At 47.7% G+C, this 27,833-nt stretch overlaps 1 protein-coding gene across 1 annotated transcript in view; it reads left to right on the top strand.

The window, feature by feature from the left end:
* cadm3 (cell adhesion molecule 3) overlaps positions 1-27,833 on the top strand; it is a 56,601-nt gene that overhangs the window by 15,439 nt on the left and 13,329 nt on the right. Inside the window, 6 exon segments of the mRNA XM_061254932.1 lie at positions 13,384-13,533; positions 16,425-16,577; positions 17,700-17,837; positions 20,140-20,310; positions 21,486-21,576; positions 26,855-27,033. Coding sequence (XP_061110916.1) covers positions 13,384-13,533; positions 16,425-16,577; positions 17,700-17,837; positions 20,140-20,310; positions 21,486-21,576; positions 26,855-27,033 — 882 coding nt within the window.

Genomic DNA, 27,833 nt, shown 5'->3' with positions numbered 1-27,833 from the left:
TTTTCACACCAACCCAAACAAAGCCACACCTCATTCAATAGCTCGAGGGCTCGTTGAGCTGCAAATTAGTTGAGTCCGGTGTTCCAAATTAGTGTCGGTGTGAAAACCTGCAGGACTGCAGATCTCCAAAAACAGGGTTGGGCAGCCCTGCTGAAGTGTAGCTTTGCTAGGGTTGGAGTGAAAACCTACAGGATGGTAGATCTCCAGGAACAAGGTTGGAACAAGGTTTGAGATCTGTCAGCCAATCCCTTCCCCTGCTGGGTATTTGGGGTGAGCTTTGTCAGTGCTGTTCTGGTTGGTGGAGGTGGCTGGTTTGCAGTGTTTTTCTGTATTTCTGTTTGGCCGGGGGGGGGGGGGGTTGTTGGTGATGTTCTGTATCTTGGTGGCGGGGGGGGGGGGGGGGGACGGTGGATGTCAGTGCTCATCTGTATCTGAGCAGGGTGGGGGTGGGGGGGTTTGTTGTCAGGGCTGTTCTGCTTCTGGGTGGGGTGGGGGGGTGGGGTGGGGTTTGTTGTCAGTGCTGTTCTGCATCTGGGCGGGGCGGTCTGGGTGTTGCTGTTCTGTGTCTGGGTGTTGCTGTTCTGCGTCTGGGCGGGGCGGTCTGGGTGTTGCTGTTCTGTGTCTGGGTGGGGCGGTCTGGGTGTTGCTGTTCTGTGTCTGGGTGTTGCTGTTCTGCGTCTGGGTGGGGCGGTCTGGGTGTTGCTGTTCTCTGCAGTCCTGTCATAATCGCTGGCATTAGCACATCAGCTTCACTGTGAGAGACAGCCGCTGGGGCGGCAGCGCTGAGATTAGCGTTACCCTCAGAGACGGAGCTACGGATGGCCAGCCATCCACATTATACACGACCCCTGACCTTCCCCCAAGCCACTAAGTGCATTTCCTGGCAAAGCTCCCAGTCCAATCATATTTGGCCTTTCTAGATGCAAGCTTGCCTGCAAACAGCAATACCGACACTTTGAGAAAATAAACAACAACGATAATGAGACATAGGCTCAGACATAGGAAAACTATATACTTTTATTCAAATAAAAGGGGTTTTTCTTTTTATGCTTATCCTTTATTTATACTATTTATTCCTCAAAAATATTATTCGGGGTTCCCACACATTCTGGAAACACAATCCTGTGACTCTTTGATGCAGTTTTCCTGTCATGGGAAAAGTCATGTAAAATGCAGAAACATTTCCTGGAAAACAATTTCTTGTACTGGGAATTACAAAGTTTTAGACCATAACCTCAGGTAGCCTACACCAACCCCCATTCCCCCCATATCGCAAAACCCCTCTGCAATCGCAATCTCCCCCTTCATACAGTACAGGTGGTACTCCCATAAAATGGCCTGGAACAGTCCTGGGATATAATGTCTTTAAAACATACCGTTTCCCACAGTTTAATTTTCGGCAGTGAATGTTTAACTTTCAACATTGTTTTTAAATAATCTTATGGCACCCCTGAAGGCCCTTTGAAATACTAATCAAAGGTAATCGGAAATATAATTCTACTTCTGTAAGTCGATCTCACTCCGGAGGAACCCACTGCACCGTGACCTTCCATCACTTCTTGTTCCACCGGCGTGCGCGAAAATAAAATCCCTGTGTCATCCGTCACCTCGAGGAAAGCCAAAAAAACAAGAGACAGATGGCTGTCGACCTACACAGATCAGGTAATGAGCACAAAACAAATACATTAACTGTTAGACTTGCCGTTAAGCATGGTCGGGGCAATAAGCCAAAAAGTTTGAAACATCTGGAGCGGTTGCAACAAGTGATCTCGGGGTCACCGTGTCTCGAAAATCACCTCCGTTTAATGCCACCTCCGTACCGGCAGGCTCCCTTGAAGGGTTGCAGAAAAGCTAACAGAAACAGACAATCGCGGTGCGCAGTTTGTTCCCTGTTTCCTGGCTAGCAGAATGCATTTCTGTCCGTGCTTTAATCGCAAAGTATCTTTTGTGGTATTGGATCTTTTTCTTTCTGGTCTGGGGATCGCTTGCCAGGTCTGGTACCGTTGCCCATATTAATCAGGCTAATGCACTTATTTCACTCCTGTATTGTGTCACTCTGGAGGACAGCATCGGCTAAATGAATTAAACGTCATGCACTTCAGCTCACGTGAGCTGTCAATTAACTGAATGCTGAGTTAGCTTTGATTAATTTTATTATTTTTTTGTCACAATTATGTTGACTGATTGGAGCATTGCTCCGAGATGGTGAAATAGCTGTTTGACTAGCTAGACAGGCAGGAAGGCAAATATTAATTCAGTTGCTTCTGGCAATGCATTGTTTTGCTGATGGCTTTTACTGATGCTGTGTCATTCTGTGTTTATACCAGTAATCATTTCATGATATGGTTGACAGGAAGGAGGAGACAGGAAAGAGCACTGACAATAATTCCACGGTCATTGAGATCACGTTTCTTCTGTATTCTGATGGTTGGGTCTGAATAACAGCTGAACCTCTTGACCATGTGTACGTGCTTTTATACATTGACGTTCTCCTGCCTGAAGAGACGCTTGCACACCAGACAAATAGCTACAGAGTCGGAAAGAGTAGCCTTGAAAGTGTGAAAAAGATTTAACTTGTCAAAATCTTAATCTCTCAAGTAGAGTTGACATTTTGGCCCTATCAAGCCTTCGTCAAAACAAGGTGATTGGGCCGAAACGTCAACTTGACTTTGAGCGTCTGCCACACGATTGGCTGATTAGATATTTGCGGTAACAAGCTGATGTGCACGTCTACCCAATGAAGTGGGCACCGAGCCTGTATCACCCTGATCACCCTGTGATGGCACATGGCAGTCCGCCCTCATCCTGGATTTCAGGGGGGAGGGCCTACCGCACAATACCTGCCTAACCGACCAACCGGCGTGGGGCCGCTGCCACCGCGCCGGTATCTGGCCCTCCCGTGTCATCGGTTCGCATCGTTGACTTCGGCTCTCTCCATCTGTGTCGTGAACGCGTAGCTTTTTCCTCTGGTGCAATGTTAGCGTCGCGCTGCCGCGTGTTTGCGGAGAACGAGCTCCTACCGGCGACCGCGCCAGCCGGTGGAAGTGCGTACACGCGTGATCAACATTGCGGCTTATGCCAAAAATAAGGTGGAGAGGGATTCGCATTAACCTGAGAGACAACGCCGGCGACGGGGTACCATAGAGATTAGCATTGCCGCTAGAGAGAGAGAGAGCGAGAGAGAGAGAGAGAGCGAGAGAGAGAGTGAGCCAGGGACAGGGAACCATTGAGATTAGCATTGCTGCTAGAGAGAGACAGAGCGAGAGAGAGAGAGAGAGCCAGGGACAGGGAACCATAGAGATTAGCATTGCCGCTAGAGACCGGAGCCTGGGAACAGGGAACCATAGAGACATCCAGACGCACAGAGTCAGAGGCAAAGGTGAAAGGAGAGAATGAGGAGGAGGGAAAGAAAGAGAGGGAGTGCAGAGGGGAGAAAGAGAGGAGTGTTGGGAGAGGAACAGGGAGATGTAGACAGATGTGTGGAGCTGATCGGTTTTTTTGAATTAGATGCTGCACACATTCTGTAAAGTAACCTGAGAACCTCATTTTCCTCCTCCACTGAACTGCACAGCTGTCGGGTCACCTGGCCCAGTGTTCGGCTTGGATTTCACAGCCCTTTAGTTATGGCGCATTAAAAAATGTACAGTAGTTATGGCCGGTCTAGTGACTAGAGCTACAGTGTACAGCAGTGGTCAGAGCAGCAGTGTGTTTTGTGTGTGTTGTGTATAGTGTGTGTGTGTGTGTGTGTGTGTGTGTGTGTGTGTGGGTGTGGGTTTGGATGTTGTGTATGGTGTGTGTGTGTGTGTGTGTGTGGTTGTGGGTGTGGGTGTGGGTGTGTGTGTGTGGATGTGGGTGTGTGTGTGTGTGTGTGGGTGTGTATGTGTGTGTGGATGTGGATGTGTGTGTGTGTGTGTGTGGATGTGGGTGTGTGTGTGTGTGTGGATGTGTGTGTGTGTGTGTGTGGATGTGTGTGTGTGTGTGTGTGGGTGTGTGTGTGTGTGTGTGGATGTGTGTGTGTGTGTGAGTGTGTGAGTGTGTGAGTGTGTGAGTGTGTGAGTGTGTGTGGCCGGGAACAGGGAACCATAGAGACATGCAGACGCATAGAGGCAGAGAAGAAAGGAGATAATGAGGAGAGAAAGAGAGGGAGTGCAGAGGGGAGAAAGAGAGGAGCACTGGGAGAGGAACAGGGGGATGCAGACAGAATTAGCCACCGTATGCCGCACACATTCTGTAAAGTAACATGAGAACCTCATTTTCCTCCTCCACTGAACTGCACAGCTGTCCATCACCTGCTCCAGTGTTTGGCTTGGATTTCACAGCTCTTATTAGATATGGAGCATTAAAATGTACAGTAGTGAGGGTCTAGTGGTCAGAGCAGCAGTGTGGAGCAGTGGTCAGAGCAGCAGTGTGGAGCAGTGGTGAGAGCAGCAGTGTGGAGCAGTGGTCAGGGCAGCAGTGTGGAGCAGCAGTGTGGAGCAGTGGTCAGAGCAGCAGTGTGGAGCAGTGGTCAGAGCAGCAGTGTGGAGCAGTGGTCAGAGCAGCAGTGTGGAGCAGTGGTCAGAGCTGCATGTCACAGTGTATGTCCTTGTAGCCCTCTGTTGCTAGGTAACATCCCTTTGCTAGTTTTCCATACAAATTCATTTACACATTTCTCCTGTTCTTTCTCTCTTTCTCTGTCTGTCCGTCTGTCTCTCTCTCTCTCTTTCTTTGTTTCTTCCTATCTGTCTCTTTCTCTCCTCTCCCTCTGTTTGTATGTGTGTGGCGCTGAGGGCGATATGTACTGAGTGTGACTGCGTGTGTGTGTGTGTGTGTGTGTGTGAGAGTGTGTGTGTGTGTGTATGTGTGTGATTGTGTGTGTATGTGTGTGTGTGTGTGTGTGTGTGTGTGTGAGTGTGTGTGTGCATTGTGTATAGTGTGTGTTTATTGTATAGTGTTCTGTGCAGCAGTTGGCTGGGTAACAAAGTGAGCTGTGTGTGTGTGTGTGTTGTGTATAGTGTGTGTTTAGTGTGCATAGTGTGTGTGCGTGTGTTGTGTATAGTGTGTGTGTGTGTGTGTGTGTTGTGTATAGTGTGTGTTTATAGTGTATAGTGTTCTGTGCAGCAGTTGGCTGGGTAATAAAGTGAGGTGTGTGTGTGTTGTGTATAATGTGTGTGTGTTGTGTATAGTGTGTGTGTGTAGTGTATAGTGTGTGTGTGTTGTGTATAGTGTGTGTGTAGTGTATAGTGTGTGTGTGTTGTGTATAGTGTGTGTATGTTGTGTATAGTGTGTGTGTGTAGTGTATAGTGTGTGTGTGTAGTGTACAGTGTGTGGGTGTTGTGTATAGTGTGTGTGTGTTGTGTATAGTGTGTGTGTGTGTAGTGTATAGTGTGTGTGTGTAGTGTATAGTGTGTGTGTGTAGTGTACAGTGTGTGTGTGTTGTGTATAGTGTGTGTGTGTAGTGTATAGTGTGTGTGTGTGTTGTGTATAGTGTGTGTGTGTAGTGTATAGTGTGTGTGTGTAGTGTATAGTGTGTGTGTGTTGTGTATAGTGTGTGTGTGTTGTGTATAGTGTGTGTGTGTGTTGTGTATAGTGTGTGTATGTTGTGTATAGTGTGTGTGTGTTGTGTATAGTGTGTGTGTGTGTGTGTTGTGTATAGTGTGTGTGTGTTGTGTATAGTGTGTGTGTGTGTGTAGTGTATAGTGTGTGTGTGTTGTGTATAGTGTGTGTGTGTTGTGTATAGTGTGTGTGTGTGTGTGTAGTGTATAGTGTGTGTGTGTGTGTGTGTGTGTGTTGTGTATAGTGTGTGTGTGTGTGTTGTGTATAGTGTGTGTGTGTAGTGTATAGTGTGTGTGTGTGTGTTGTGTATAGTGTGTGTGTGTGTTGTGTATAGTGTGTGTGTGTGTTATGTATAGTGTGTGTGTGTGTTGTGTATAGTGTGTGTGTGTAGTGTATAGTGTGTGTGTGTTGTGTATAGTGTGTGTGTGTGTGTGTTGTGTATAGTGTGTGTGTGTTTGTGTGTTGTGTATAGTGTGTGTGTGTATAGTGTTCTGTACAGCAGTTGGCTGGGTAATAAAGTGAGCTCATAGCTGCAGCCCCTCTCTCTGCTCTCTAATTGACTTCTTATTTCTCTAAGTGCTTTATTGGCAGGGAGAGTCATCGTGTTTGTGCCAAATTCTTTAACATTATCATTTTCTCCTCTGTCTCCTTTCTCTCTCTCCGTCTCTCCCTCTTCTTCTCTGGCTCTCTCACCCTCTTCCTGTCTTTTCCCTCTCTCTTTATTTCACCGCCCCCTCTCCCTCCCCCCCTCTCTCTTCCTCTGTCTCACTCCCTTTCTCTCGCTCTCCCTCTCTCTCTCCCTCTCTCCTTCTCTCTCTCACTCCCTTTCTCTCGCTCTCCCTCTCTCTCTCCCTCCCTCTCCCTCTCTCCTTCTCTCCCTCTTCTTCTCTGGCTCTCTCACCCTCTTCCTCTCTTTTCCCTCTCTCTTTATTTCACCGCCCCCTCTCCCTCCCCCCCCCTCTCTCCCTCTGTCTCACTCCCTTTCTCTCGCTCTCCCTCTCTCTCTCCCTCTCTCCTTCTCTCTCTCACTCCCTTTCTCTCGCTCTCCCTCTCTCTCTCCCTCCCTCTCCCTCTCTCCTTCTCTCCCTCTTCTTCTCTGGCTCTCTCACCCTCTTCCTCTCTTTTCCCTCTCTCTTTATTTCACCGCCCCCTCTCCCTCCCCCCCTCTCTCCCTCTGTCTCACTCCCTTTCTCTCTCTCTCTCTCTCACTCTCTCTCTCTCTCTCTCACTCTCTCTCTCTCTGTCATGCCCTCTCACACACACACACACACACACACACACATTTTGCTGAGGGGTGCAGTTGGTGCCCTGCTGGTTTGGCGTTGGGCGTGTCTGGATGAGGTCATGTTGCTAACAGTGTTTGACAGGCATGGTGGATGGGGAGAGGGGCCAGAGTTGACCCTGCAATAAGGAGAGAGGGAGGGGAGGAGGGGCGGGGGAAGAGAGGGACAGAGAAAGAGAGGGAATGAGAGAGAGACCATGTTCAGACCATGTTTACACCCTACACATCCTAATCAACAAACATACCAAAAAAAAGGAAATATATTTGCATGCTTCACCGACTTCAAAAAAGGATTTGATTCAATCTGGTATGAGGGCCTATATTGCACTATATTGCCGATATTGCACTCCTGCAAAGTGGTGTAGGGGGTAAAGTGTTTGACATTATTAAGTCAATCTATATAAATAACAAGTGCGGTATAAAACTTGGCAAAAAAAAACTACATATTTCTTCACACAGGGGTGTGGGGTGAGGCAGGGCTGCAGTTTCTGTCCAACATTGTTCAACATCTACATAAACGAGTTAGCGGTGTTATTGGAACAATCTTCAGCCCCTGGTCTCACTCTAAACGACACGGAAGTTAAAATTCTGCTCTATGCAGATGACCTGGTGCTGCTATTGCCCTCAGCACAGGGGCAACGGGAACTGCCGGTGAAATACTGTCAAAACTGGGCCTCGACAGTCAATCTGACCGAGACAAAAATGATGATCTTCCAAAAGAAGCCCGGGTCTCAGGAAAGCGGACACTCATTTACTCTAGAACACACACTAAGCTACGACTACCTTGGACTAAAGACCAGTGCGTCAGGGAGCTTTGGCCAGGCAGTGAATGCATTAATAGAAAAAGGCCCGCTAGGATTTCTATGCTTCTCATCAGAAGAAAATTCAATAAGATAAACATTCCCATTTAGAATCTGGTCAAAAATCTTTGACAGTGTTATCCTGCCTTTATGCTACATGGAAGTGAAATATGGGGTCCACTCAGTCAGGACTAGGCCAGATGGGAGAAACATCCAGCAGAAACCCTGCATGCAGAATTCTGTAAAAAACAAGTACACAGAAATACCCGCAATAATGGGCCGAATTAGGCAGATCTCCGATTCAGAAAAGGGCGTTACGTTTTATTGACAATCTAAAAATGAGTCCGACAAACTCCTTACAATTCATGGCACCCCAGACCCAAGAGCTCAGCCCAGACAAGCATCCCCTCAGTCGTCTAGTTCTGACACTTTCTACACTAACATTAACAGCCACTGACACAAACCCGGCTTCAGATCAGCACTGCTTCGCAACTGCCCATTACAGTCGACCAAATTATAAAACACATCAGAAACTCCCAATCTGGACCACTGGAACAAAGCAACACAATCCCGAAATAAAACTGTTATCGGGCCCTAAATAGAGAATACACACTGGCGGAGTATCTCTCCTCTGTCAGACATACACAGCAGGGACGGGTCCTGACCAAGAACAGGCTCAGCGATTGAAAAAGGCAGATACTAAAATTCACGGTTGCCAAAAGAAGAGCGGATGTGTGGTCACTGTAAGACAGGAGAGGTGGAGACGGAGATGCGCTTCCTCCTCACGCGCATACAATATTTACAAATCAGGAAATTATGTTTCCAAAAACGATCCCTAATTATAAATAACTTAATTTACCTCTCAAAGGAAGAGAAATGTGCGATTCTCTCAGGAGAAGGGCCGACAGCCCTACTGCTGCCAGGTTGATTTCAGCCTGCCGTAACCTGTGGGACGCTGAGTCACCACCCATAATAAAATTAACATGTACATGCTTATTGGTTTATTATTCTTATGATTATTGCTATTGTTATTATTATTATTGTTATATATTGCTAAATGTACCATGATAATGAATATATTCATATTATTGTATTAATATTATTCACATGTACGCTTTGGCAATGAGTACACTTGTATTTCATGCCAATAAAGCAATTTGAATTTGAGAGAGAGAAATATTTTTAACACTCTTTTATTATGGCACTACTGCAAAACATCACAAGGCACAGACAACCTTCAACTCCCACAAAACACAAGGAAAGGAGGGGGGAGAGAGAGAGAAAGAGAGGGAGAGAGAGAGGGGTGAGAATCGCAGTGCATTCTGGACTGAAATATGCAAAAGTGTAGGACATCACATTGTGCTTGTGTGTGTGCACCTTTATGCATGCATGCACAGATCTGTGTGGCGGATTGTGTGTTCGTGCGTATGTTTGTGTGTGTGTGTGTGAGTGGGAGTGCGTGTGTGTGTGCGTGTGTTTGCAGCCCTGTGTGTGTGTGTGTATGTGTGTGTATGTGGGATTGTGTGTGCGTGCGTGAGCAGGATTGTGTGTGCATGTGTGTGGGATTGTGTGTGTGTGGGTGTGTGCATGCTTGTGTGTGTGTGTATGTATCTGTGTGCATGCCTGTGTGTGTGGGATTGTGTATGTGTGTGTGTGTGTGTGTGTGTGTGTGTGTGTGTGTGGGATTGTGTATGTGTGTGTGTGTGTGTGTGTGTGTGTGTGGGATTGTGTATGTGTGTGTGTGTGTGTGTGTGTGTGTGTGTGGGATTGTGTATGTGTGTATGTGTGTATGTGTGTATGTGTGTGTGTGTGTGTGTGTGTGTGTGGGATTGTGTGTGTGTGTGTGTGTGTGGGGGATTGTGTATGTGTGTGTGTGTGTGTGGGATTGTGTATGTGTGTATGTGTGTGTGTGTGTGTATGTGTGTGTGTGTGTGTGTGTGTGTGGGATTGTGTATGTGTGTGTGTGTGTGTGTGTGTGTGGGATTGTGTATGTGTGTGTGTGTGTGTGTGTGTGGGATTGTGTATGTGTGTGTGTGTGTGGGGGATTGTGTATGTGTGTGTGTGGGATTGTGTATGTGTGTATGTGTGTGTGTGTGTATGTGTGTGTGTGTGTGTGTGTGTGTGTGTGTGGGATTGTGTATGTGTGTGTGTGTGTATGTGTGTGTGTGTGTGTGTGTGTGTGTGTGTGTGGGATTGTGTATGTGTGTGTGTGTGTGTGTGTGTGTGTGTGTGTGTGTGTGTGGGATTGTGTATGTGTGTATGTGTGTGTGTGTGTGTGTGTGTGTGTGGGATTGTGTATGTGTGTATGTGTGTGTGTGTGTGAGTGGGATTGTGTGTAGGCTGTTTTCCGGCTGTGATATTTCTGTGATCTTCTGAAGAATATCTGCGATGATGTGAGGAGCAGAAATTGCTAAACTGAGACAGAGGAGGATGGACAGACTGAAGGACCGGAGAGAGCAGAGAGAGGGAGGGAGGGAGGGAGGGAGGGAAGGGGGGAGGGACGGATGGAGTAACAGAAGGACAGAGAGGGCAGACATCCCCGGGGGTGACAGCTGGGAGGGGGGGGGGGGGGGGGGGGGGATGTAGTCAGTATTCACAGCTCAGCCACTCCAAGAAGGCGATCTGCTTCATTTGCATACCGATAATTGCCCGTGTTCCTCTTTGCCATTATTACCGCAATGATTATGTTGATTATTATTATTTTTAATTTTTAATTTGCTTCCCAGACAGTCCAATTCAGAATGATTTACACCGCTTACACGGGGCCTAAGCACTCAAGTACCAGGGTAATTTAGGCAAAGTGTTGGGCTATTGACGGGAAGTATCAGGGTAGTATAGGAGAAATATCAGGGTAGTTTAGGGGAGGTATCGGGATAGTATATGGGGAAGTATTAGAGTAGTATAGTGGAAGTATCAGGATAGTACAGTTTAGTATTGGGGCAGTAGCAGCACTGTATATTGTAAAAGAAAGAAAGATGTCGGGAGGACAAAAAGAAAGAAGAGAAAGAGAAGGATTGAGTGAGTGAGAGAGACAGAGAGAGAGAGAGGAGAGAACACCCACCCTCCAGCCCCCCCCCCTCGCCGACATTGTATCACTCTACCTAAATTTGTCGTTTCTTCTCGTGCCGTTCTCACCTCCTGTCTCTCGGTGGAAAGTGAAAATTGTGCTTCCTTAAATACCGATGCGTTTCTGTGAAGAGGGGAGGGCGTGTTATTCCTGTCTGGGCATCAACGCGGCGTGTGCACTTCCTGCTGTCACGTGCCCATCGCTCGGCCTGTGGGTCTGCCTGCGCGTTCCGAAGCATTGTGATGTCATCACAAGGCGCCCTGTGCTGATTCTAGAGGACACAAAGCATTGTGATGTCATCACAGTGTGCCCTGTTGTGCTGATTCTAGAGGATGCAAATCCTGGTGATGTCATCACAGCGCGCCCTGTTGTGCTGTTTCTAGAGGATGCAAATCCTGGTGATGTCATCACAGCGTGCCCTGTTGTGCTGATTCTAGAGGATGCAAATCCTGGTGATGTCATCACAGCGTGCCCTGTTGTGCTGATTCTAGAGGATGCAAATCCTGGTGATGTCATCACAGCGCGCCCTGTTGTGCTGTTTCTAGAGGATGCAAATCCTTGTGATGTCATCACAGCGTGCCCTGTTGTGCTGATTCTAGAGGATGCAAATCCTTGTGATGTCATCACAGCGTGCCCTGTTGTGCTGTTTCTAGAGGATGCAAATCCTTGTGATGTCATCACAGCGTGCCCTGTTGTGCTGTTTCTAGAGGATGCAAATCCTGGTGATGTCATCACAGCGCGCCCTGTTGTGCTGTTTCTAGAGGATGCAAATCCTTGTGATGTCATCACAACGTGCCCTGTTGTGCTGTTTCTAGAGGATGCAAAGCCTTGTGATGTCAGCACAGCATGTTCTGTTATGTTGTTTCTCAGGATGTCCCGATCCAGGCTTTTTGTCTCCCAGTCTGCTCTGAGTACTAGATGGGACAGTATCTGTAGATACCAATCTGATAAATATATGTTTTTTCATTTGTCTTTTTTAAATTATTCAACAGCTAGCCTACACACTCGAACTCAGTTTGGCTTACAAGGAATTAAACGTTTCCAGGGCAGGCAAGGTTGGCTTTAGATAAGCTTAAACAAATTATACAGAAAATGAATAATTCTGCTTGAGAGTTAATAGGCCTAAATACGGGTAAACAATATGACTGGCTGTATTTCTTTTTTTCTTTAATGATCTGCACCACTATCAGACCTTATAGCCCAATAACAACTCAGCCATAATGTGCACCAGCTTTGTTTTTTGCCCCCTTTAATCATACCTTGGCACGACGTTAAACTTCTGCGTGTGTGCATGTGTCGTTCTCAAAGTCATGCCACACATTTTTTTTTTTCATGCAATGGTGTGAGTTTCATTGAAACCGGACAATTCGCCATCAGTTTTACGTGGCGAAGCGCCGCGTAAGGTTACGCGGCAGCAGAACGCATCGGGGCGTGGCACGCCGAGGTCGCCTGCCAAAGCCCGGGCTCACGTGGAGCGCCGTAATTGGCTCGCTGCTCTGAGGGGGGGCGGGGGGGGGGGGGCTCGGCAGGGGTGGGAGGATCGGCGTAGAGCCCCGATCGCACTCGCCTCGAAGTCACGGTCGCGGGAACCCGAGACGATGCGGCGTTGTAAAAAGGCGTGCCGCTCCCTAATACCCCGATCCCCCCGGGCTGCCGAGCGACGGGGCCCTCGCCGTGTATCCACGGCAACACGGAGGGACCGGCTACCAAATGAAAGAAAATTAGAGAAAATTCTGAATGACAGAAATGAGTGAATAAATAAAGAATTTGTGGAAGAGAAACCGTAAAATACCGTTGATGATGGTGTCGCAAAACCACATGCTGCTGCTGTGAACTCATACCGATGCCTGCCTGAAAATAAGGTAGACATCCTCGAGCTCGATGTCGAAGTGGAAGCGTTATCGTCTAGCTCGTCTAGCTTGAAGACTCCAATAAAAAGATCACAAAATAGCTACTGAGAAGTCTGTATACTTGCCTGAGATTCTTATTTTATTGTAAAACAAAAAAGAATCCAAAAATACAAGGGGCACGACTAGACTAGGAATTCAGCTCGACCCTGTTTCTTCAGACTCTTTTCTAAATTTGTTTGCTGCCCGTTGTCAGAAGCTGTGCTAATGCCGATCCTCGAAACACGGGCGTTGTGAATGCGATGGGTCCGCTCTCGGGCTCCGCTTCGTAAATGTTCCGCACAGAGGACGTTGCGGAAGACAGAAACACGTTTAATAAACAAGCGCATCATTTGTGGTGGCGAATGGATAGTGCTCGTTCATGGGTGTGACAGTGCACTCAGACAACTGGTGTAAAAAACAAAAACGCTGACAGACTGAAGGTATGGGGGCGAAGCGTTGCTACAGGCGAGAAATAATAAGCACATTGTAGTGTCTGAGAAGAATTGTCCTTTGCCGATACCCGATCCGTAAAATATGGTGGTATCAGGATCCATGGATACGATCAATGCGTCCTGCAGTGTAGTTTCCAGAGAGAATTCAAAGCATTGTGAGGTCATCACAGCGCGCCCTGTTGTGTTCCCAGAGGTATTGAAACCATTGTGATGTCACTACAGCATGTCCTACTGTGCTGTTTTAAGAGAATGTGAAGCGTTGTTGTGTCATCACGGTGTGCCCTGTTGGATTGCGTTTCCGGAGGATGTGAAGCGTTGTGATCTCATCGCCGTGTGCCCTGTTGGATTGTGTTTCCAGAGGATGACCCCTTCCAGCCGGTGACCACAGATGAGACCGTGTCCGTCGGCGGGACCGTGACCCTGACCTGCAGGGTGATGGAAAGTGACAACTCCTCCCTGCAGTGGTCCAACACGGCGCAGCAGACCTTGTACTTCGGAGACAAGAGAGGTAAACACACATTTTAGAACGCATAAGAGAGGTGAACACACATATAAACACGTAAGAGAGGCGAACACACATATAAACACGTAAGAGAGGTGAACACATGTAGAAACATACGTCAGAGAGGTAAACACATACGAGTGAACACGCATACGCATGCACAACAGACCGGGGTCAAATATGTAATTGTTTTAGATAATACTTTTCCATGTTTTACTGAGGTTATCTGGTGTATTGGAACCTATGAAATACTCTCCAAAAGTGCATTCTGGTTCTCTTGGTTGGCTCAGTTGCACCGGGCAAGATCAATCAAGCATTTGAATAAAAAAAAAAAGGTCTGACGCATCAACGCGCACGTGAACCCCGCTCCCAGGCGTTTGCCGAAGCACATCAGCATCGTCAGCAGCGGTGTCATGGTGTCCCATAAGCCTCGGGGTCAGAGGGATCTTATCTGGGCAGACCCGGCAACTCAGGACGGCTTAAAAGCTCTTCTAATTCACTTGATTTATGTGCGGAGCCGAACTTGGCCCGGCGTCTTCCGCGTCGCAGCGGAACGCTGACTCCCGCGGACCCCGCGGAACGCTCCCACAGACTTCCCCTTTCAGACGCTCCTGTCGGCTCTCGCTTCTGGAGTAATTAAACGTCTCCCCCCTCTTTTTTTCTGTTTCCATGACATAGCTGGAATAAGGAGCTGCTGAAAACCTGCTAATCTGCTACTTTGCTTTGGCGCATTATCATGCGCTATTCAAAGCGTCAGCGGCTTGAATATTCAGGCTCCGGGTGTTTTGTTTCAGCTTTTCTTTTTCTTTTTCTTTTTCCTGCAACTTACGACGATATTCTGGTACATACATTTTTTATTTTGCTTTTATTTATTTTTTTCCCCACCCCTGGAGAACGCCAGGGCCTCCTACCCAAACTGACCCTTTGCCCCATATACATATCGGGGGATGGAGAAAACAACAGCCAGACGGACTATCAAAAGAAATAGAGCAAATTGAATTAGGTCGTGTTGCTAAGGCTCCAGGTCTTAATTAGAGATGCACTGATACCATTTTTTCCTGGGTAGATTCCGATACGGAACGCCGTCTGACTCCCGTCTGACTCAGCCGTCACGGAGAACTGCTACCGGTGCAGAAAAACCTTGTTTGTGTGGGTTTGTCAAAGAAATGTTAATGTCATCCGCAAAGCTTTAAAAGGAAACCCTGCTGAAAAAAAAAAACAGCTCAAGCTAGGTTTTGAAACAGCTGGACATGGCTTATCTGGTTGGCCAGTTCAGACCAGCTCCCGCCTCGACATGGTTTTACCAGCTCCAGCTATGTTTTGAAACTGTCGATAGATGTTTCACCAGCTCCCAGCTCAGACAAGCTGCCAGCACTAGCTGGTCGACCAGCTCATACCCAGCAAGACCAGCTTTATATCAGCCTGACCGCCTCAAGCTGGCCTAGCTGGATTTCAGAGCCGGGAAAGGTATGTTTGTGAATTTTACATCTGGCTAGAGTTGATGAGAGGCAGTTAATTTGCTCTGAAAGACCGGCTTCCGTCTCCCAGTAAAGCCACGTAAGCACAGAGTGTGACAGTACGCTGCCGTTTTATTAATTTTTATGAAGTTGTGCTGCAGCATCGTTATTTGCAAACACCTTTTTCTGCACCCTTTTGAACTGAATGAATAACGGCAATGGCCCAACAACAGCGGGTTTAATGCCGTTTTGATTACACAAGTTAATTTGCGCGGAATTAACTAAAGCTGTGCTGGCTTAATTAAGCGTTCCCTTTTTGAACGTGAGTAAAATGATCCGGAGAGTTGGACGTGCCCCTGCTCCGGTGCACAGCAGCTCGTGTTCCTGCTGTCCGTTCCTGTTCCTCTTCCTGTTCCTGCTGTTTGTTCCTGTTTCCTGTTCCTGTTCCTGCTGTCCCTTCCTGTTTCCTGTTCCTGTTCCTGCTGTCCGTTCCTGTTCCTCTTCCTGTTCCTGCTGTCCGTTCCTGTTTCCTGTTCCTGTTCCTGCTGTCCGTTCCTGTTTCCTGTTCCTGCCTGTCCGATCCTGTTCCTCTTCCTGTTCCTGCTGTCCGTTCCTCTTCCTCTTCCTGTTCCTGCTGTCCGTTCCTGTTTCCTGTTCCTGCCTGTCCGTTCCTCTTCCTCTTCCTGTTCCTGCCCGTCCGGGATGCACGAGGCCACGGCGAAGACAAAAAGTGCCTCGCTCTCAAACGCCGCTCCCCCCGCAGAGGCGGATCTGCGTTCTGCCGCATGCCGCGGGCGGAAATCGCACTTTGCCCCCGGACCATATTTTACGTGTCTTGGCATCGTCGTCGGAAAACTGCATTAACTCATCCCCCCCCCCCCACCCCCCCCACCCCGATCTGTAATACATGCACTTAAGGGCTGGATAGAGGCCCACGCCCAATCCCGGAGAGTAGCGCTGAAATGCCGCCCATTCGTCATCCGTCAAACTCAGCAGTCGAGCTCCGACGGGACGGAAAATGGCAGTTAGCATTTCCTGTGGAATACTGTCATTTCGGTTTTATGACTCCCATTGGCCAATCCGGAAGGTGCTCGTTGGCGCCCCCTGCAGGAATTTTGCTAGACTGCAGATGGCGCTGGTGCTGCACCCTAGCTAATGGCAAATGTTCTCTCAATGTTACGGGTATGTTTTGGGGATGTTCTAACCACGACATGGCAGAAACATTGTGAGGACATTTTGTGTTAGCTGGCTGCTTGCAGTTGGTTGGTATAAACATTGAACAATGCTAAGCTCAAGCATTGTGAATAATGCAGTTGATTTCTTGCATAAATGTATTCAGTATTTGTTTAATATGGATTTGAATGATATTATGTAATTTACCCCCTGTGATGCTTGAGATAACTGTGTGTAACAATCCCACAAATCACTTGTGTTTCCCAGCTCTGAGAGACAACCGAATTCAGCTGCATCGGTCCACGCCCACAGAGCTGTCAATCACCATCGGCGAAGTTCAGCTGACAGACGACGGAGACTACACCTGCTCCATCTTCACCAAGCCCATCCGCACCGCCCGGGCAACAGTCACTGTGCTGGGTGAGTGTGTGTGTGTGTGTGTATGTGACTGTGTGAGTGTGTGTGTGTGTGTGTATGTGACTGTGTGAGTGTGTGTGTGTGTGTGTGTGTGTGTGTGTGTGTGACTGTGTGTGTGTGTGTGTGTCTCTGTGTGTGTGTGTGTGTGTGCCTGTGTGTGTGTGTGTGCGTGTGTGTGTGTGTGTGTGTGTGCGTGTGTGTGTGTGTGTGTCTGTATGTGTGACTGTGTGTGCGTGTGTGTGTATGTGTGTCTGTGTGTGTGTGTCTGTGTGTGCGTGTGTGTGTGTGTGTGTGTGTCTGTGTGTGTGTGTGTGTGTGTGTGTGTGTGACTGTGTGTGCGTGTGTGTGTGTGTGTGTGTGTTTGTGCATGTGTGTGTGTGTGACTGTGTGTGTGTGACTGTGTGTGAGTGTGTGTGTATGTGTGTCTGTGTGTGTGTGTCTGTGTGTGTGTCTCTGTGTGTTTGTGCATGTGTGCGTGCGTGTGTCTGTGTCTGTGTGCATGTATCTGAGTGTGTGTATGTGTGTGTGTGTGTGTGTGTGCATGTGTGTGTGTGTGTGTGTGTGTTTGTGTGTGCCTGTGTATCATTTGTGTGTCTCTGTGTGTTTGTGTCTGTGTATATCTGTGTGTGTGTGCGTGGGCTTGTGTCGCATGTGTGTATCTGTGTGCCTGTGTGTGTGTCTTTGTGTACCTGTGCATGTGTGTATGTGTGTCTGTGTGTGTACAGTGTGTCTGTGTGGGCGCCTACATAATCCCTTTATTGTATTTCTAACAAAACAAGCCCCCTGGATGAACAAGCGATGGTTATCATCCTTAAACTTTGCTTCTTAGTCCTGCATTGCCGCCTCAGCCATTCCTGATCCTGCCACCAGGGGGCAGAGTGGGTGTGCGCTGCGCACTGCTCCCCTCTTCCTGCTCCTCTCCGTGGCGGTGGAGCTGAAGCGGTGCCCGGGGCGGTTCCCAGACGCCACCCGCGCAGCGGCTGGAGTGTGTGTGTGCGTGTGTGTGTGTGCGCGCGCGCGAGCTCAGATCAGAGCCCAGCGCTCCGTGCGGAAGCCACAGCCACAGCGTCGGAGCGGCGTTATCAGTGCGGCGTGTCGGCTCATATCTGCGTCTCTGTCCCGCAGGCGTGCCGGGGAAGCCTCAGATTCTGACCAATAACGACGCCGTGCAGGAGGGGGGCACCATCACTCTGATCTGCACCAGCTCCGGCGGGAAGCCCGCTGCCAAACTGCGCTGGTACCGCGGCGACACGGATCTGACAGGTGAGGAGGGGGGGGGGGGGGGGGGGGGGGTGACGGGCCTTTTTCGCTTACCTCAGCTTCCAGCAGACGCTCGTACCCACGGCGACTTAGACAGATTTACATTTTCCACACAATCCACTTATGTGGCTTGAGGTTCGCTGATTCGGCAATTTAGGCTAATACCTTCTCTCGGCGGTTAAAAACGAGGCCGTGTCCCAGCGGGGCATTGAACCCGCAACCTCCCGATTCACCGGGGCATTGAACCCGCAACCTCCTGAGTCACCGGGGCATTGAACCCACAACCTCCTGAGTCACCGGGGCATTGAACCCACAACCTCCTGAGTCACCGGGGCATTGAACCCACAACCTCCTGAGTCACCGGGGCATTGAACCCACAACCTCCTGAGTCACCGGGGCATTGAACCCCGCAACCTCCTGAGTCACCGGGGCATTGAACCCCGCGACCTCCTGAGTCACCGGGGCATTGAACCCACAACCTCCCGATTCACCGGGGCATTGAACCCACAACCTCCTGAGTCACCGGGGCATTGAACCCACAACCTCCCGGGTCGCCGGGGCATTGAACCCACAACCTCCCGATTCACCGGGGCATTGAACCCGCAACCTCCCGAGTCACCGGGGCATTGAACCCCGCAACCTCCCGAGTCACCGGGGCATTGAACCCCGCAAGCCTACAAGCACAAGTCCCGTTCCCTAACCAACCCCGTTTTCCGAAACCCTTTGCCCCCGCCGTGGCAGACTTTCCGCGCTCACGGACCGGTGGTGTTCCAGCGCTCTCGAGCGCAGTCGAGGCGCTGATGGTTGCGGTACCGTGCCAGCGGTAGACCGTAAATGTCCTTTCGGGTTTCGAATTCAGCGTTTCCCAACCCTTTCCTCCGCGGCACACTTTACACGCTCATGGCACAGCGCTGTCAAAAGCAGGCGACGCACTAAAATAGATGTGATGCCAACAGCGGTCCTAAATGTTCATTTGGGGTTTCAATCCTGCGATAAGCATTTTAATGACATTCATTTTGCCATTTTGTGAATGGGATTTAAGTGTTTTTTTTTACTCATTTGAACTTTAGAATGTGTTTATAGAGGATTGTTCACGTGGCCCACCTGACCTCACCTGACGGCACACCGTTTGGGAGACACTGCCCTAACCGAAGAGAGGGAGAGAGTGACAGGGAGAGGGGGGAGAGGGAGAGAGAGATGTAGGGAGGGGGGGAGAGAGATGGAGAGGGAGAGAGAGGGAGGGAGGGGGGAGAGAGAGAGATGGAGAGAGAGAGAGGTCACAGACCTCTGAACTGGAGCAAGTTCATGAACAAACATGAACTTGGGGGGGGGGGGGGGGGGGGGTTTGTTTGTGCCTTTTTTTTGGCTTTGCATTGACAGAAGCAGAAAGTATGTTTTGACAAAAATTGGATGTTTAAAAAAAAAGCGCATATTTGTTTACGTGCTTGGATCTAATGGAACTAGGTCTGTTGTGAGTTTAGAACTCCGCACAGCCAGAGATAAGATTAGCCCACTGAGCTAAATGGTCCCAAGCTAAGGGAACTTAAATACACTCCGTGCTTCACACGGGGGGGGGTTGCACAGCCTGGCCAAACAATCTTAAGCTCCGCGCCTCTCTCCGACAGAAGCTACCTGTCCCGCTGTCTGCTGAGCGAGGCTGTCCGTAACAGCTCGTTCGACGGTATCCCAGTAATACCGCCAGAATCTGGGCCTGGCAGCGCGTCCCAAAGTGATCGTTATCTACCCACAAAAAAAAAAAAAAAAGACAGAGAAAAGATAGCGATTGTGTCTTGTCTCTAGCAGACCTGGGTCAAACACGTAATTGTTTCGGATTCAAATACTTTTCTGTTCTCCATTGATCTTGCCTGGTGCAATTAAGCCAACTGAGAGGACCAGAAGTAGTGGTTGGCACGTTTTGCGAGTGTTTCCCGGAGTTCCAATACACCAGACAAGCTCAGTAAAGCGGAGAAAAGTACCATAACCTTACATAATGACAAGAAGGAGATCACAGCACAGCAATGCTCGCCATTTTCCTACCACCGCTAAAGAGTACCTAATGCTTAGTTTACCTAAAAGCTAGATGGTGTCTAGCACCCTATCAAGCCTGGTCTTGAAAACCCCCAGAGCCTCCACTACATGTCCTGGCAAGCTATTCCACACAGTGACCACTCTTGTGTGGGGGAAAAAAAATACTTCCTAATGTCTGTGTTTTTGAAAGTATTTGACTCCAAAACAATTACGTATTTGACCCAGGTCTGGGCTTTACTGCAGTCTCACCCGTGATGCTTGTGCTGCCCCCCGGCAGGCTCGACAGAAACGGTTCAGGCAGACCCGGACGGCCGGACGTTCACGGTCCAGAGCGAGCTGCAGCTGACCGTCACCCGGGACGATAACAAGGCCAGCATCGGCTGTGCGGTGGACCACCCCTCCCTCACCGGGGGGAACGAGAAGACTGAGACCGAGCTCAGCGTGCTGTGTAAGAGCTACACTGCTACTGTACCACTGTACTACTACTGCTCTACTACCCTACTGTACCACTGTACTACTACTGCTCTACTACCCTACTGTACCACTGTACTACTACTGCTCTACTATCTCTACTATACTACTGTACTACTACTGCTCTACTACCTCTACTATACTACTGTACTACTACTGCTCTACTACCTCTACTATACTACTGTACTACTACTGCTCTACTACCTCTACTATACTACTGTACTACTACTGCTCTACTACCCTACTGTACCACTGTACTACTACTGCTCTACTACCTCTACTATACTACTGTACTACTACTGCTCTACTACCTCTACTATACTACTGTACTACTACTGCTCTACTACCCTACTGTACCACTGTACTACTACTGCTCTACTACCCTACTGTACCACTGTACTACTACTGCTCTACTACCTCTACTATACTACTGTACTACTACTGCTCTACTACCTCTACTATACTCCTATACTACTACTGCTCTACTACCCTACTGTACCACTGTACTACTACTGCTCTACTACTTCTACTATACTACTGTACTACTACTGCTCTACTACCCTACTGTACCACTGTACTACTACTGCTCTACTACCTCTACTATACTACTGTACTACTACTGCTCTACTACCCTACTGTACCACTGGTGTAGTACTACTATTATACTACGGCTATACTACTGGTGTAGTATTACTACTGTCCTAGTACTACTGCTATACTACTGGTGTAATACTTACGTACAACTAATGCTATACTACTGGTGTAATACTTATGTACAACTACTGCTATACTACTGGTGTAATACTTATGTATAACTACTGCTATACTACTGGTGTAATACTATTATACAACTACTGTACTACGACTGCTGTACTGCTGTAGTAGTACTACTACTACTATACTACTGTTCTACTGCTGCTATACTACTGTCATAGTAGTACTACTATACTACTGCACTTCTACTGCTATACAACTGGACTACCACCGCTATGTTAGTGTACTATACCTTATACCCCTAATACAGAGTAATGCACTAAAGGTATTGTGTAAGACTAGACTACTACTGCTATACTACTTCTGCTGTACCTATAGACCCTGAATGGCGTATGCGTCCCTCCCTGCAGTCTGGTGAGGTTGCTCTCTCTGTCTCAGTTTCTCCCAGTGTCTCCATTCAGCCCCAGAACGATTTACCAAGAGAGGGAGAGAAGTTCTCTCTGGAGTGTATTGGCACCGGAAACCCCGAGTAAGTCACCAACAAACCCAACTCATCACACACGAATACTCATCACACACAAATACACATCACACACTCGTTTCACAAGTTCTACTCCCTGCATACTCAACACACACACAAATCCACAACTACTTACTCTTTCTACCCTACTCACACAGCCACACAAACTACTCTGCATACCAATTTTACACTCAAATACACATCACGCACATATTTGACCTACCCACAAACTGCCACAAACTCTACTCGCTGCGTACTTGCTCCACAACCCCCTTGAAAACGAGATGGTACATCTCAAGGGGTTATTCCTAATAAAAAATGTCAAACAACTGCACATTATATCCTCACTCACCCACACAAACTCTTCTTGCTGCACGGTTGCCATGCACAAATACACATACTCACCCATTTTACCTACTTACACACACACACACACACACACACACACTCACTCAATTCATTATGTACTCAATTCATGCACAAATAATATACAACAAAAATATGAAAACACTTCTCATGTAGGATGTCAGTGTATATGTGTTATACAGAAACAAATAGAGCTTGGGTTAGGGCTAGGTTAGTAAAAAAATAAATCTTTCTTTTCCAAGTTGTCCCTTGTCAGGGCCCCTTGGGAAAGAAAAGTTTGCACTGGCCATTCAGAGTACTGGAGCTTTTAAGTAGGAAGAATTTGGTCCCTCTTGTGTTGGAGTTTTATGTGTGCTTGTTCAGTCCTCTTGGGAATAAAGTACCAAGTTTTAGGATCCAGTGTTTTTTCTAACCTCCATCTCTCATCTGGTGTCCAGTTATTATTTGTTTGAAGGCTCAATGTTTCTAGTGCCTCGAGTCCATGGTGAAGGGAATTCACAATGGCTCAGGAGGCTAGAGCAGTCGTCTGGCAGTTGGAGGGTTGCCAGTTTGATCCCACCCTGGGTGTGTCAAAGTGTCCCTGAGCAAGACATCTAACCCCCAAATACTCCTGACGAGCTGGTTGGTGCCTTGCATGGTAGCCAATCGCCGTCGGTGTGCAAGTGCATGGGTGAATGAGAAGCATCAATTGGCTTTGGATAAAGGCGCTATGGTAAAATGCCAACCATTTAGGAAATGAGCCAAAAGGAAATGGTGTGTCTGTGTGTTATGTTAAGGCTAGGCTTCGGGTTAGGGCGAACGTAGCGCTTCACGAGTGAAGCGCAGTGGGGTACGGCAACGCAAAGGCCTTGCAGCAGGTTGCCGTGACAACACTCTCTGATGCTGTAGTTAGCTCTCAAATTGAAAATAACATGGCTGCCTTTGGCTAGGCCCGATTTCACTTTTTAGCTGACTGGTAACGTGCTTGCCTTTGTATCTGTGATGCGTGAGAGAGGCTGGGGTTCAACTCAGACCTTGGGCCCAGGGCTAGGGCTGGGGTAGGCTTATGGTTTGGGATAGAATTCGACTTATGGTTAGGGTTAGGCTTAGATTTAGGGCTAGGGTTAGACTGAAGGTTAGGCTTATGGTTTGGCTTAGGGTTAGGGCTAGGGTTAGGTTTAAGGTTAGGTTCGGCTCGACAAGGGTTGAGGCTAGGGTTAGGGTCAGTATTAAGCTTATGGTTTGGCTTTGGCCTAGGTTTAAGGTTAGAATAAGGCCTACCGTTAGGCTTTGGGTTAGGCTAAGGCCTATCATTAGGCTTTGGTTTAAGCTAATACCTATTTTTAGGCTTTGGGTTAGGCTAAGGCCTATCATTAGGCTTTGGTTTAAGCTAATGCCTATTGTGAGACTTATCCTTATGCTAAGGCCTATTTTTAGGCTTTGGGTTAGGCTAAGGCCTATTTTTAGGCTTTGGGTTAGGCTAAGGCCTATTTTTACGCTTTGGGTTAGGCTAAGGTCTCTGGTTCGGCTTTGGGTTAGGCTAAGGGCTCTGGTTTGGCTTTGGGTTAGGTTAGGGATAAATCTTTCTTTCTCAAGTTGCTGGCACTGAGAGTCCCTTGAGAAAAGCATTTGCTTGTCTGCAGCCTTCGAGTGGAAGAGTTTATTTCCCTGACGTGTCTCTTCTCCTATGTGTGGGTGTTACATATATTCAAGCCCTCCGGGAACGTTGTGTTTAAATTGTTTTTGATCCATTGTTTTTCTGTCCTCCTTCTGTCTCCCGGTATCCAATTTGGGTTTGTTTGTCGGCCTGATATTTCCCGGGCTTCAGTTCCGTGGTTAAGAAAGCGAGACTCTAAGTGTGTGTGGGTGTGCCTCTGATTTTTAGAGTTCTAAACACGTTGTGCTAATCTAGTCCTAAGTGTTGTTGTCTGTTTCCCCCACAAAATATATTTCACGGTGTTTGCGTAGAATGACTTGAATTTAATGTTAATGTTTGATTAGATGTGTGGTGTAGGTTTTTAATTGTTGTTGCTTGTTTTTAAAAAATATATATTGGGCCTATGTTTTGGTATATCATGTTTGAAATTAATGAATCTTTGAAAGTGTGTTTTGGTTAAGGTTTGGGTTGAGACTGTGGTCAGTAGGTCTGTACTTGGTTAAGGTTTGGGTTTAGATTGTGGTCAGTAAGTCTGTACTTGTTTAAGGTTTGAGTTGAGACTGTGGTCTGTAAGTCTATACTTAGTTAAGCTTTGGGTTGAGACTGTCGTCAGTAGGTCTGTACTTAGTTAAGCTTTGGGTTGAGACTGTGGTCAGTAGGTCTGTACTTAGTTAAGCTTTGGGTTGAGACTGTGGTCGGTAGGTCTGTACTTAGTTAAGCTTTGGGTTGAGACTGTGGTCGGTAGGTCTGTACTTAGTTAAGCTTTGGGTTGAGACTGTGGTCGGTAGGTCTGTACTTAGTTAAGCTTTGGGTTGAGACTGTGGTCGGTAGGTCTGTACTTAGTTAAGCTTTGGGTTGGGACTGTGGTCAGTAGGTCTGTACTGGTCTGATGCTCCAGTGTGTGCTTGACGAAGAGTCCCTCTCATTTGGTTCCCATTTCAGTGCTGCTTATTGAAAATCTGCAGTCATTAACACCACGCCCCTTAGCTTCAGGGAGCGCTCAATGGCACTTAAAATGGAGTGGTATAGTGCTCTGCTCTGTGGTATAGGCTTCAATCCCTCTCTCTCTCTCCCTCTCTGTCTCTCTCTCCCTTTCTCTGGCTCATTCTCTTTCTCTTTCCCTCCCTCCTTCTTACCCTCTCTCCCTCTCTCGCTCTCTCCCTCCCTCCCTCTTACCCTCTCGGTCTCTCTCTCCTTCCCCGCCTCTTACCCTCTCCCTCTCTCTCTCCCTCTCCCTCCCTCCCTCTCTCTCCCTCCCTCCCTCCCTCCCTCCGCCTCTCTCCTGCATTATGAATGATGGCTGTTTGTGCTGCTCTGTATTGATCTTTCTCCTCCTTTCAACAGACTCCTTCCTGTTGCTGCAGCCCTGACTATCCTTCCTCCATCCCTCGTTCCTCCCATCACTCCTCCTCTCCATCAGTCTTTCATTCCTTTCTTCATTCATGCTGTGCTCCTCTGTCTGTCTGTCTGTCTGTCTGAGGTTAGGTGTGTGTGTTGTAATAGGCTGAACTGGCAGATTGACATTGTCCACACATTTAGACCATTTAGCTACTTGATCCCAGCTGAATCATGCATAGATATTCCCATGGTCAGTTAGCTAATGCATGGACATTAGGAACATGGGAACATAGGAACACACACACACACACACCCTTGTGCATACACACATATACATACACAGTGCACATACGTATGTTCATTTGCATGCACGTGTACACACATGGATGCAGGGAAATAATTCTTATACTCTTATGTGTGTTTAGCTCATATATATTGTTACAGTCTAAAACTTTAAAACTGAGCAGCATTAAAATAACACTACAATTTGACGAAATTCAGCTGTGCTCCCTCTGGTGGCTATGCTATGAATTACATCACACTATGTCTGTTCGGTGACACTATGCTTCCAAGCTTATAGTTTCTGTGTAAAAGCATTGCTGCTGCTACTTCGTTTTGTGCCAATAATGTTATTAATACTACTCTGACCACTAATACACACTACTTTAACACTACAGTTGCTATGATGGGCATAACAGAGCACATTGGCAAGGAAAACAGCCCATTCAATGCTGAGAAAGGGGTCTGATTTGACCCCTCTGGTAATCAGTGAATCCCTGGACTCTTTCCAATCACTTGTTTTCTTCCCTCCTTGCTTCCTTTTCTCGCCTCCTTTCCTCGCTCCTAGCTCCATCCATTGGGCGGGGCAAGGAAAGGAAGCGAGGACGGAGGAATAGAGGAAACGAGACAAATTTCAAAGGGCTTGTTCCAGATGCTTATTCTTCTCCTAAAAAATCATGTTTGTGCCGTAGTCTGTTCACGTGAAGCCAGGTGACTACAAATCCAGAGCGCATTGCAAGCTTGCAATCTGTTTAGTGTGCCAGGAAGCCAGCTAATTGCTAACCAGCTAACACAAAGTGTTCTCACAATGTTACTGGGATGTTTTGTCAATATTGCAAAAACGTTGTTTTTCTATTCGCCGGGTAACCATTCTCTTGTACATTTTGCATGTAACATTTGTAAATTGCACTACGATGATGTCTTAAGTGCTGTAATTTCATTAGCCAGAAAGCCGATATGTTGTTTAACTTCGCACACAATCTTGTGGTCCCACCTCAGTCATTAGACCCGGAGAGTATTTTATTCTCACACACCACAATCTGGACAGGGAAGTGTCCCTCCAGTCATTACGGTTGCGCTCTTGGCTGCTAGTGCGATACTAACTTCTGCACCACACGGCTGATGTGCAGTAACAAATCACAGTTTAAAAAACACAACATTTTACAGTAAAGTACTGGCAACAGTGTTAAGCATACGGTAGCAGGCCGTATATCTATGTATTGTAAGTATTGAAACGTTTCACTGTAAATAATACAATTATTTACATTTCAGCCGATTACAATTTCATACCTTTGCTATTTTACAGACATTTACCACATTCTCTGCAGTGTGCTGTTACCAATATGCCATAGTAATATCAAATCAAATATCAAATCAAATCAAATATGCTCTATAGAAATCACAGAAAAATTTTAATGTTTCTGGTAATGTAGTACTTTTAAATGTACTCTTTCTCTCGCTCTGTCTCTTCTTCCTACTCTCCATTTCTCTCCTTTCTCTCTCCATCCATCTCTCTCTCTCTCCCCTCCTTTCCTTGTGATTTGTGTGGGCTGATGGTTGTCTGAGCCTTGTGATGTTTTGTTGTAGTGTCATAATGAAGGTGTGTTAAAACTCTCTCTCTCTCCCTCCCTCTCTCTCTCTTTCTCTCCCTCTCTCCCTCCCTCTCAGTCCCAGCCCCTCCGCCTTTCTGTGGGAGAAGAAGGACGGCTCCCTCTCCTCGCTGGTGAAGGTGGACGAGAGCTTCCTGCGTTTCGAGGCGCTGAATAAGTCGGACAACGGCGTGTACCTGTGCCAGGTGGACAACGGCATTGGGAAGGGCGTGGGAGACTACACCCTGCTGGTGCAAGGTAGCGCCCGCTGTCCCCCTCACGCCCGTCTGCTGCTGAGCATGCTTTGTGCCTTCGCCTTTTCTTTTCTGATTTTTCTTTTGTTTCTTTTCTGTTCAATTCTCACTCGTTCATTTTTTCCATTCACGTGATGTTCCCTCCTTTTTGTTTTTTCTTTCTCTTATCCACTTTTTGCATCGTCCTGCCTTCCGTCCGCCTTTAAAGGCCCCCCCTATTCAGACTCCCTCTATCCCACCTCCCTTTTTAACCCCTCCCTTGTTCCGTCCCCTCCTTCTGCCTCTTTCCCCTCTTCCTCTCTCTCTCCCTCCACCTCTCTCTCTTCTTCTGCCTCCTCTGCTTACTCCCCTCCTTCGCTTGTATCCACCTCTTCTTCTTCTTCTTTTCCCTCTACTCCTCTCTCCAACTCTTTATCTCCAGCTCTTTCTCCCTCCCCAACTCTCCTCTCCTCCTCCCTCTCTCCTTCTCTCACTCCATCATCAGTTCCTAATCGGCTGAATGGACTTTACAGCTTCACAGGTAAATATGCCCAAAATCACAAAACCACTGACACTTCAGCACTGACACCCACAACTACTGACGGCACTGACACCTTAAACTGCTGACACTGGCAGCATTCAGAATCACTGACTGCTGTCTGTACTTGCTATTTTGGGTCTCCGGCATGGTATTTTCCCTTCTGTTACTTTGTGAAGTGTCTTTGACAGTCTCTGTAAATGTGCTATACAAATTCAAATGGGCTGACCCTGCAATACTGACACTCAGAACCACTGAAACTGCACTACTGACACTCAGAACCACAG

This window comes from Conger conger, chromosome 9, assembly GCF_963514075.1.
Source record: "Conger conger chromosome 9, fConCon1.1, whole genome shotgun sequence".
Taxonomy (NCBI): Eukaryota; Metazoa; Chordata; class Actinopteri; order Anguilliformes; family Congridae; genus Conger; species Conger conger.
The sequence above is the reverse complement of the archived record's forward strand: the minus strand, read 5'-3'. Positions and strand labels throughout refer to the sequence as shown.